The sequence below is a fragment of the Cannabis sativa genome, chromosome 4 (assembly GCF_029168945.1).
Source record: "Cannabis sativa cultivar Pink pepper isolate KNU-18-1 chromosome 4, ASM2916894v1, whole genome shotgun sequence".
In the NCBI taxonomy this organism is placed as follows: Eukaryota; Viridiplantae; Streptophyta; class Magnoliopsida; order Rosales; family Cannabaceae; genus Cannabis; species Cannabis sativa.
In genome coordinates, this window is record NC_083604.1 from 29329857 (window position 1) to 29340530 (window position 10674).

Consider the following 10674-nt stretch of genomic DNA (forward strand, 5'->3'; position numbering starts at 1 on the left):
CAAAGTCATGTTTATTTTCCAATGTGTTGACGGCACAATAAATAGGATCAAGTATGTGAAAAGGGTTTCAGATGAATTTATACATTATGTACATATAATCATGAAATAAATCATGTGAACCATGCAACATTAAATGTTATTTCTGATCTATATTAATAAGTAAATCTGATTATATTGAAATGAGTTTTATTGAAGGCATAAAACCCAACAGCTTATTCGTGGTAGATGCTAGTAGTGATATGGATTTGACCTTATGAACAATGGGTGATGGTTTGATTTTTATTGTGTATAAATGACAATATTTGAATAACAAACTATATGATTGTTATTATTACTCTTCTTGCTGAGTCCTTGTGACCTACGGGTGCTATGTGATGCAGGTAAAGGCAAAGAAAAGCTAGATCAACCATGAGGTGATAATCTTCTCCAGCAATGTACATATTGATCTCACTGGCATGCGTGCCGAGTTGCCAGGAGGTTTTTTGGGCTAGTTGTACCTATTGTGTATTTTGCTTTTGTGTTTAAATGGTTGTCGAAAATATTTCTTTAGCAAAACTTTTTATAACATAGATGCTCGGAACACGCTTTTTATGCCGTTATAATGTTCGTTTTTAGAGTTTTATTTTAGTCAAGTTTTTAATATTATCACAATTTTTTATAATTAATTATTCTATTAGTATTAAACTAGTTTATAAAATCACACAGGTGGGGTCCCTATAAATTAGGGCGTTACAATACATACCACTTGTCATATACAACAACTGCCACGTATACTAAACAAAAAGTTGGGCAACACATACATATACAAAATGTATAGGTGCCTAAAGACACCAAGCACCCCTTACAAATATAATACATAATAATCTCCAAATATAATTACATCTATAATGTTTTGGGAAAAAAATTACATGTCTAAAATTATAATTTTACAAATCATAAATTATTTGTGGATGAAAAAATATATATTACTATAACTAATAATAATAATAATAATAATAATAGTAATAATAATAATAATAATAGTATATATTCATAAAAACAAAATGAACAATATACTAATGTGGCCATATACTTATAATAGCCTATTATATAAAATGAATAAAAAAAACAGTAAAATAATTTATAAAAAAAAAGAAACTATTTTCATAATATAACTAATCTTTTAAGTTTATCATATTGCACTAATTAACTAATTATTTTAATAGGATAATTTAAAAAAATTATGAAGCCAATAAAAATAGTCAACACTCTAGTTATAAAAGAAAAGTGATATAAATATTTATAAAATGATAAAAGTAATATAAATTATCAAAATTTAACATGTTCACATTAAAATAAGTAAAACGATATGACATATAATTTCAAAAAATAATTAAAATAATGAGCAAGTTATATTTTCCAATTTCCAAAAAAAAAAAAGAACTATATATTTCAATCCTTTAGAGTACATTAAAAGGCAAAAAGAGAAATAAAAAAAAAAAGAAAGCAATAAAATTATTCATAATATAAGCCATCACTCAATGATAATATGGAGAAAAATATGATATAACAAGACAAAAATTGAGAAACAATATGACAACAATAAACTTGTACAATAAGACAAAATTAAAGAATGTTTTTTTTGTTTTTTTTTTTCATTTTTCTATATAGTTATATAATTATAGATATAGAGTTATAGCTTAACAGAATAAATAAGAATTAGCCTCGTCTTCGTTAGTACACAAAATTTCGGTTATGGCTGACCGTTCAATTGAAACAGAGTCCAGTAGTTAGTTAATCACATCTTTCATTGTTAAAATGTACAGAAACACTTGTCACATTATCTCCCTTTTATCATATAGGTGGTTCATATCCTGTATTACATTATCAGCAGAGCCTTCCCTTTATATATGATTATTATTTGAGATCATTCTCTCATTGCTATCATGGTGTTTTGGTATTTTTACTTATTGGCACTCTCTTTTCAAGGTACGTCAAGAACAAGATTCATTCATTATGTATAAATAATGCATTGCCATCATCATTAATCGACCAAACTAATTTCTTGGCTTCCATTTTTCTTTTAATGGTGTTTTGAATGTATTAGGTTCGGATGCAACTGTTTTCACATTAGAAAACAGATGTAAGAACACAATATGGCCAGGGATCCAATCTGGAGCTGGACATCCTCAACTAATGGACGGCGGGCTAAAGCTTAGAGCCGGCCAAGCCGTAAACATCAATGCCCCAAAAGGATGGTCAGGCCGATTCTGGGGTCGCAAGTGGTGTTCCTTTGATAAATTTGGCAAAGGAACCTGCGTCACGGGTGATTGTGGAGGTGTGCTGAAGTGTGTAGGAGCTGGTGGAAAACCACCTGCTACACTGGCAGAATTTACTCTTGATAGTCCCAAGGATTTCTACGATGTTAGCCTTGTTGATGGCTATAATATGCCTATTTCCATTACCCCTTTAGGTGGTTTTGGTTCTACCAATTCAAAGTACTCCTGCAAGACCATTCGGTGCATTTCGGACTTGAACCGGAGGTGCCCTAATGGCTTGCAGGTGAGGAAAAATAATGGACCCATTGTTGGGTGCAAGAGTGCATGCATGGCTTTTAATAAGCCAGAGTATTGTTGCACTGGACAGTATGGGGGTCCTCAAAACTGCAAGCCAAATCATTACTCAAAAATTTTCAAGGCTGCTTGTCCCACGTCTTATAGTTATGCCTACGATGATCCTACTAGCACTTTCACATGCAAGGGAGCTGATTACTTAATTACGTTTTGTTAAACTTTTCTACCAATATCCCCACTTACGAATAACAATATCGTTTTCTGGCTGAAGAATGAGCCACGGCCACCTCCACGCTTGTTTATTCAAATGTTTCTAGCAAGCGAATGCCTCACCATTTGTATTATAGCAAAACGCAAAACTACAACCCTTCGTAAAAATATATATCTTGTCTCTTATATTTAAGTGTGACTAATTCACGAAAATTGTTAATTTAATATTTTTTTTCTATTTTTCCATTAAATTAAATTAATCAATTAATTATATATTTTTATATAATATATATTTAAATCTTTAAATTTAATTTAACAATATAATTTAGTTAATTATTATTTTTATATAAATCTTAATTTAAATTTAAAAAAGACCTTAATTTAATTAATTAACCATATTTTATAGCATATTTATTAGTTATATTATTTAAAATATCTAAATGTATTTATTTATTTTATTGTTTAATAAAATTCATTAAATATATTTTTTTAGAAATAAATTTAAAACTAGATTAAATGTTGTATATGTATTTATAAAATATAATTGAATTGTATTAGATTTAATTTTATTATTATTATTTAACTTAATAATTAGATAAGAACTCTAATACAAGAAACATGTATTGCATATTACTAATACTTAATCTTATATTAAATGTGGCTCTTTAAGGGAAATTATGTTGGGCTTTATGCCTTAAATAAAACTCTATTTTAATGTAATCTCTATCATTTAAATATCAATAAAGAGGCAGAAGTATTTTCATCACTTATTTAATGTGTCATTTGGTTCATGTTATCATTTATATGTTTGTTTGATTTATAAATTTATCTAAACCCTTATCACATTTATCTTCTTGTTTATTGTGTCGTCAGCACAGTGAAAAATCAAGATTGTGTGATTAAATATATATTCCTACATTTATCAGTACACAAGGTTTTAACTAATATAATAATCTACAACATAGTTTACTTGCACCTTGGATAAGTGCTATGTCCTTTCCAGGGCATTGGTTAGTAAACCTTAGGTTGGATGTATAAAGTGTGCATCAGAAGGGACTGATATTGAACTTGGATCAGATATGATAATTTTACTGTAATATCTATTCAATTCAATATCACCTAGTTGATCTTAGATCAAATTAACGATCTTAATCCTGACATGGTTAGGTTCGATCTCAAGAGTATTATTCACGTTCTTTGATTTGTTAGTTAAGCCTACTTTTTGGTCAGGGTGATACATACATTTTGGGAACATGGTAGTGCAATTGAGCAGGAGCGCTAATCATAGATATAGAATCTATAGCTTCTATCAGGACATAGAAGTGAAATGATGATTTCCTTCGAACTTGGCTAAACAGAGATAAATGGTTAAGTACTCATTTCGCTAATTATATTAGTTCACTGAAATATCATTTATAGGTGGCTAAGTGTTTTAAGGATAAAATAAATTGAAGGGTGTATCAGTAAATTAATCCCTATACAATGTAAATCATCTACAAAGGATCATTGATTATTGGGATTATAACAATGGATAACTAATAGCGTATCTATATCGTGGAACATATAGAGCGTTCTAACTGAGAGTGCAATTCCAAGTTCTATGGTGGATGCAACAAGAAATTAATAAGTCAGTGAATTTACTTGGTAAATTCTAGATCTGCTTATTGGAAGCTCAGATATATAGGCCCATGGTCCCCATACTAGTTGAGACAATACTACTTGTAAGACTCAGTTAATTGATTTTGATTAATCAATTGTAATTCTTAAATTAGACTATGTCTAGTTTATGAATTTTCACTAAGCAAGGGCTTAATTGTGAAGAAAAGAGATTCTGGGATTTATTTACTAATAAAGAGACTTTATTGAGTCAAATTAATAAATATGTTAAATGACAATATTATTTAATAATTAATTTTTAGTTATTAAATAATTCGAATTGGCATTAATGGTTAAATTGGAAAAATGACATTTTGAGAAAATAAGATGGAAAATTTGAAAAATGGCAAAATTGCAAAGTGGGGCCCAATATCTATCCATGGCCGGCCACTCTATAGCAATTTACCATTTAATTTTTTTATTATTTTAATGCCAAATAAATCAAACCTAACCCTAAGTAGTTTCCTATAAATAGGTAGTGATGGGTAAAGGAAAAAGATGATGCATCTCATTCCTTCAGTAAAAATTTTTAGCCTCTCTTCCTATACCTAGCCAAAACCTCTCTCTCTCTCTTCCTCTCTTCAAAATCGAAGCCTATAGTAAAAGAGTGAGTGCCCACACACATCAAGTGGTACTCAATCATAGTGTGTAAGGCTGTGAAGAATCCAGTTTCAAGAGAAGGAGATTCAGACTCAGATCTTGGTGATACTCTGCTATAGAAAGGATACAAGGGTTAGAGATTTGAGTAGAAGGAGACATTATTATATTCCGCTGCAACCACTGTAAGGTTCTTGAGACTCTATATGTGTTTATTTCATATCGTTTTAGAAGTTCATATTTAGGATGTTAATAACATATTTGTTAGTAAATCTAGATCCTAGTCAAATAATTTCAACAAATTATTTGCTTAAAGAATTTTATTTTTATTTTTTTGTTAAGGTTAACCGTTAAAAATAATGTTGTTAAATCAATCAATTAATTATCCTTCTTTTTTTAAAAAAAAATAGTTTTAAATATCTAAATTTAATTTATTTATTAACGGTTAAAACTAACACCATTAAACAAATCAATAAATTATTTTTTTGAAAAAAATAATTTTAAATATCTAAATTTAATTTTTATTACATAATCACTTAAATAAGTATTTAAAACTATCAAAAAAAAATTAGATAATTATGTTTCTTTCTATTAATCTTAATTTAAATTTGAATTAGACCAATTAATTAATCATACTATATAACAAATTTATTAGTTATATTGTTTAAAATATCTAAACTTATATATTTATTTTATTATCTAATAAATTAGTTAGATATATATTTCTTATAAATAAATATAAAACTAGATTAAATTTTATATATCTAAAAAATTATAATTGAATTGCATTAGATTTAATTATTATTATCATAATTTAAATTGTTAATTAGGTAATAGCAACTCTAATACAAGTCTAAGCAAATATGCATTCCATGTTACTGATATCTAGTCTTATATTAAATGTGGCGATAAACAGAAAGTGTTGTTACTTTTTTAAACATTACAATTTAAATTTAAACTCACTGGACATATTTGTAAACATAGATTATATTAACAATAAATGTAGCATTGTAAATAATAGTTTACTATTTATAATCAATAAATATATATAAAATATTAAGAACTTTTACATGATTTTGCAGTTTCAAATCTACATACTAAAGAGTCAATATTACTACTGAGTATTTCTTTTTAGGGTAAATACTATTTTAGACTATGTGTTTTGCAAAAGTTACCAATTGGACCATCTGTTTTGTAAAGACAAAATGGACCCTGTATTTTCTAAAATTATACAAATAGGACCCTGAACTGATTTTTGTTCAAAATAAAACTTAATAATAATCTGATCTAGAGATGTTACGAAAAAATTGGTTATATTTTCTATATCTGTGTGTTAGAAATTATCTTAAAGGTAGATTAAAAAATAAAATTTTTAAAAATTGAGCTCATGGTCCCATTTTTACTATTTTGGAAAATATAGGGTCTATTTTTTTATTTAATAAAATAAAGGGTCTAATTGGCAACTTGTACAAAACACAGGGTCCAAAATAGTATTTACCCTTCTTTTTAATGTGTTTGGATTACAAGAGAATTTCTCGGGATATTCACTCAATCTCATAGGATTTTTCCACCCAAAATGATCCATCCTTTTCCTGGTAGGTTCTACTCCTATTTATAGGAATTTTAGGAATGTCAATTATTCTCTTTCAATCTTATCTAGGTCACCGTTAATGAAACATGAACAATTCCTATGTTTCATATTTACAACATGTGGACAAAATGAAATAACTGCAAATAACCGCTTTTCATTCTTATCATGAAACAGTTTGCCATTGCAGAGGTAACATATTCCACCCATTGCTCGCACTCTTCTATTATGTTTAGAAATAGATGGTCATCTTTTGGGAGACGCTAGTTGAGATGTTTAGCATTGCCATTGCCTTTTACGACAATTCTTCAACTAGTCTTTTCGAATTTCAAGATTTGTCGCTCCAAGCTTATTTTCCATAGTCTTTTAACATACTCATGAGTATGTGGGTCAATGAACTGCAAGCTCTTTAAAGAACTCGTTATCTACCATTTCAAATGATGTAGCTTCAATTCTTGTATTTTTTTTTTGAGTTATCCTAGTTAGCTTTCGCGATGATCTTAGAATATTGTTACTTCTCAGCTCTATGTATTATCATCGTCCTCATTGTGGCACAACACGAGACCAATATCTATTTATTATAGCTTATCTTGGGAAAAGATAATCGTTGTATTCAATAAATTCTTTCAATGTGTGGTATTATTATCCACGTGTCATGTCTATAGTTATGGCTAGAAATATGGGCAAAATAATTGCCCATAAAAAGCTCTTTTTGGAACTGGAAGATTTTTTTTAAACGATTCAAGGTGGGATAATTTTATCTTTTTCTAGTCAGTAATGAGTATGTTTCTTTGACGATTTTACTTTCCCCAAGAAAGGTTAATTAATATTTAATTAAACATGCTTCATGTGACGGGCTTTTTATCCATTTCTTTTAATTGCTGAGAATATCCCAATAAATTAATTAATCTAATTTAAAACATGATCAGTGACTTCGTTCTTTCATTATGAAAAAGGTTTTTACTATTACCTTTCTCATTACTTCATATGAAATACAAAGCGGGAGAGAAAAAATCTACTTTTCTTCAAAATACTCTTGCATGCACGACTTGTCTTTGACTTATTTTCTTCGTTTAATCAACAACATATTTTTCCAACCTCATTCTCATTCCATTCCGGACCCTTGGTACCAGAGATTCCTAGTAAGAAACCATCTGCGTCTTACAAGAACCTAGAATCCAGTAGTTCTCATGATATTTTCCTTTCGTTATTATATTTTACATATATTGATTTTTGATATGTTCTTACATTATTTTCTCCCAGAATAGATAAGGTAGTTATTATTTTAGCAATACCCTTCTCTGAATTTCTTCCTAAATAATTATGAATTCCAAGAACATCTTCTTTTCTGTAGAAAGAATATTTATCCCTCGTTCGTAATTTTGGAATTCAAAGTTTCTAGAATAAGAAAATCTGACTGCCTGCCTTACTCTTCAAACTGCAGCTGAAACATCGAAAACCAATATTAGAAATAAACAACGAGAGAATTAGGTTATTCAATAGAAACTTTACCATGAAAAAACATTTACTTGCTTTAAACGTTTTATAGATAAGGTTATTGATGGGAAGCATTGCTTTTTGAGAGACACGGCTTGGCCAGAGTCTTGTAGCTTAACAAAATATTCGTTGGAAAGACCTTTACTTTTATTCGAGGTTACCATTGTTGTTTCCCTAGGTAAACTAAACTTTGGCATCATGTCTTCGAAAGAGAACAAGTCCAAACTACCTTAGAACTTAGCCCATAGTCCAATTCAAGGCTCAATTGATTGAATCTAGGGTTAGGTTAATTGTGATACGAACAACACCAACAGTTGTGATGAAACCCAATACCAATTATGGTAGCCACTAAGAATTGTCGAAATTTGGATGTGAAACCACGACCCAATGCTTAGTTAAGCATAAACCTTGGTATGAAGGAAGACTGCCACAAATGGTGGTGGAAATCCGTTTGATAAGTTAGGTGGAATGCCACAAGGAATACTCCTTGATAAGTTCTAATAATTCTCTCAAGAACTCAAGAAGAAAACCTCTCAAAATTTTATTCCAAAATATTCTTATTTTTCAATGTGTTTACAAGGCTTTATATAGCCAACTTACAACCAAAAAAAAAAAAGAAAACTAAAAAAAAGATAATTTTCCAAATAAAATAAAGACAAAATAAAGGAAACAAAATTGAAAGGGAAAGCTGCCAAATGCCTTCAAAAACGTTATAAGCTCAATTTCGGTCTAAATTGAGTCTACTTCGATGAGAAGCACAAATCTTTGTTCTACTTCAGTGTTGACTGCAGTCTCCACTTGTTTTAAAACTCTGTTGACTAAGTTGCTGAGTTCTTCTTTGAATCTCTTGACTCGCGCCCTCGTCACTGGGCCAACTGGAACTTTACTTGTATCATTAGCCTTAGTGTTCTCATCAAATTACTTCGTATGTGGGTCCATTTCTATGGTCCTACAGTATCAAGAATGAGGAAAAATTCTATATTTGCTCAATCACACCATGCAAGTTCAATTGTTTTTCCTAACTCAGCTGTCCATGATGAAAGTTACAGCACTAGTGAATCTTCAAGGATTGGTGCTTAGAGCATCGAGCATGTTAAGGCAGGGGTTAATCTTCCCCTTTGGTAATACTTTAAGAATTTTTGTAATTATTTCGGGGTTGCTCCTTTTCTACTCATCCTAAATACTTATAGGATCTTTAGCATGCTTGAAGTCACTCTATCATAGCGTACGGTGGTAGTGTCCAACTCTCCCTTCGAGATGACGTGCTTTTATGCTCTCAAGGCATGCCCTGTGAGGAAGATTTATTTAGGGTGGCTTATTTTATTTGGGTACTCATTACAGCGATAATAAAATTATCATTAAACTTTCAAATAAAATGGAGTTCAAGCATGACTTCTGTTGGACGATAAGGCTTCATGCAATCATCACTATCCAGTTTAGAATTTTATAGTATCCATTGTCTCAGAAATTTTTAGTTTTGAGCTAGGATTTTATCATTAAACTTCGATAATAAAATTATCATTAAACTTCCAAATAAAATAGAGTTCAAGCATGACTTCTGTTGGACGATAAGGCTTCATCCAATCAACATTATCCAGTTCAGAATTTTATAGTATCCATTGTCTCTGAAATTTTTAGTTTTGAGCTAGGATTTTATGATTGTTTTTTTTACTAAACTCTTGTTCGTTTTTTTAGCTCTTTCAAAGAGACCAATCCCAATAGCTGTAATTCAAAGGCGACATGATATCCTGGTGAACTTGCCTTATGGCCTATGAAAGGTAGATTTTCTTCTTCATGACCAAAATTTAATGTTCTATGATCGTCTTGGAAAAGACCAGTGCATAATGGATTTTAAGGATCCCATGTACCCACATGGAAACAAATCCCAATGCTCGAGGAGAAGAAAGATCATGACTATGTCACTAAAACCCATTATGAAAATAATTCAACCACTCAGGAAGCTACCGAGATGCAGAAGGGGCACCTCGAGGTAAAACTTCTTGTTTTTATGGATGGTCTCCCACCGTCCATAAGACCAAGCCAGCGAGCTTAGTAAAGTTTAGAGATACTCAATATAATGTTCATATTTGGATCTGCATCAACTTAATAACCCATAGGTTTGATAGTTGGTACCCTAAGTCTCATGTGCAAACCTGGTGCAATAGTTCTTTTTATGGTATTGCTTATCAAAATGGGACAAATAACTTGCGAGCCGATGATTGGGAGTTACCTCCTCTAAATGTATTTAATCTTTATGATATCACTGAGTTTAGGGGATTTAGCGACCCACCTATTATCAAGTCTCCTCACACTGATTTTATGCCTCCTCGTGCATCTTCTAATTTTTCTAACTATAGCTTAGGTTGAATATTTTTTTTCACGCTTTTGCATAGAGTATTTATGTATTCTCTCCCAACATATTATACTTTTTTCTTCTCTTTTACCAATCATTTTCTCTTATTTTACATATATGGACTTTAACTTTGAAAACCTCCCTAACAGCCTTGTAGTGCTTATTAAATAGGCTAAAACGGGAGGTGCGTCTGAGGTTGACACCGTCGAGAAGTAGCGAAA

The 10674-nt window shown here is 30.3% G+C and overlaps 1 protein-coding gene across 1 annotated transcript; it reads left to right on the plus strand.

The window, feature by feature from the left end:
* Window positions 1–1925: 1925 nt before the first annotated feature.
* LOC115713302 (pathogenesis-related thaumatin-like protein 3.5) lies at window positions 1926–2849 on the plus strand. The gene is made up of 2 exons (XM_030641780.2): window positions 1926–1968; window positions 2087–2849. The coding sequence occupies exons 1-2, from the start codon at window positions 1926–1928 to the stop codon at window positions 2767–2769; spliced, it is 726 nt and encodes a 241-aa protein (XP_030497640.2). The 3' UTR covers window positions 2770–2849.
* The last annotated feature ends 7825 nt before the right edge of the window (window positions 2850–10674 follow it).

What these genes read in the sequence shown, in the direction of transcription:
- LOC115713302 (XM_030641780.2), top strand. Translation starts at nt 1,926, where the DNA reads ATGGTGTTTTGGTATTTTTACTTATTGGCACTCTCTTTTCAAG. An exon ending in ATTGGCACTCTCTTTTCAAG is followed by an intron (nt 1,969 to 2,086) that starts GTACGTCAAGAA and finishes TGAATGTATTAG; the next exon opens with GTTCGGATGCAACTGTTTTC.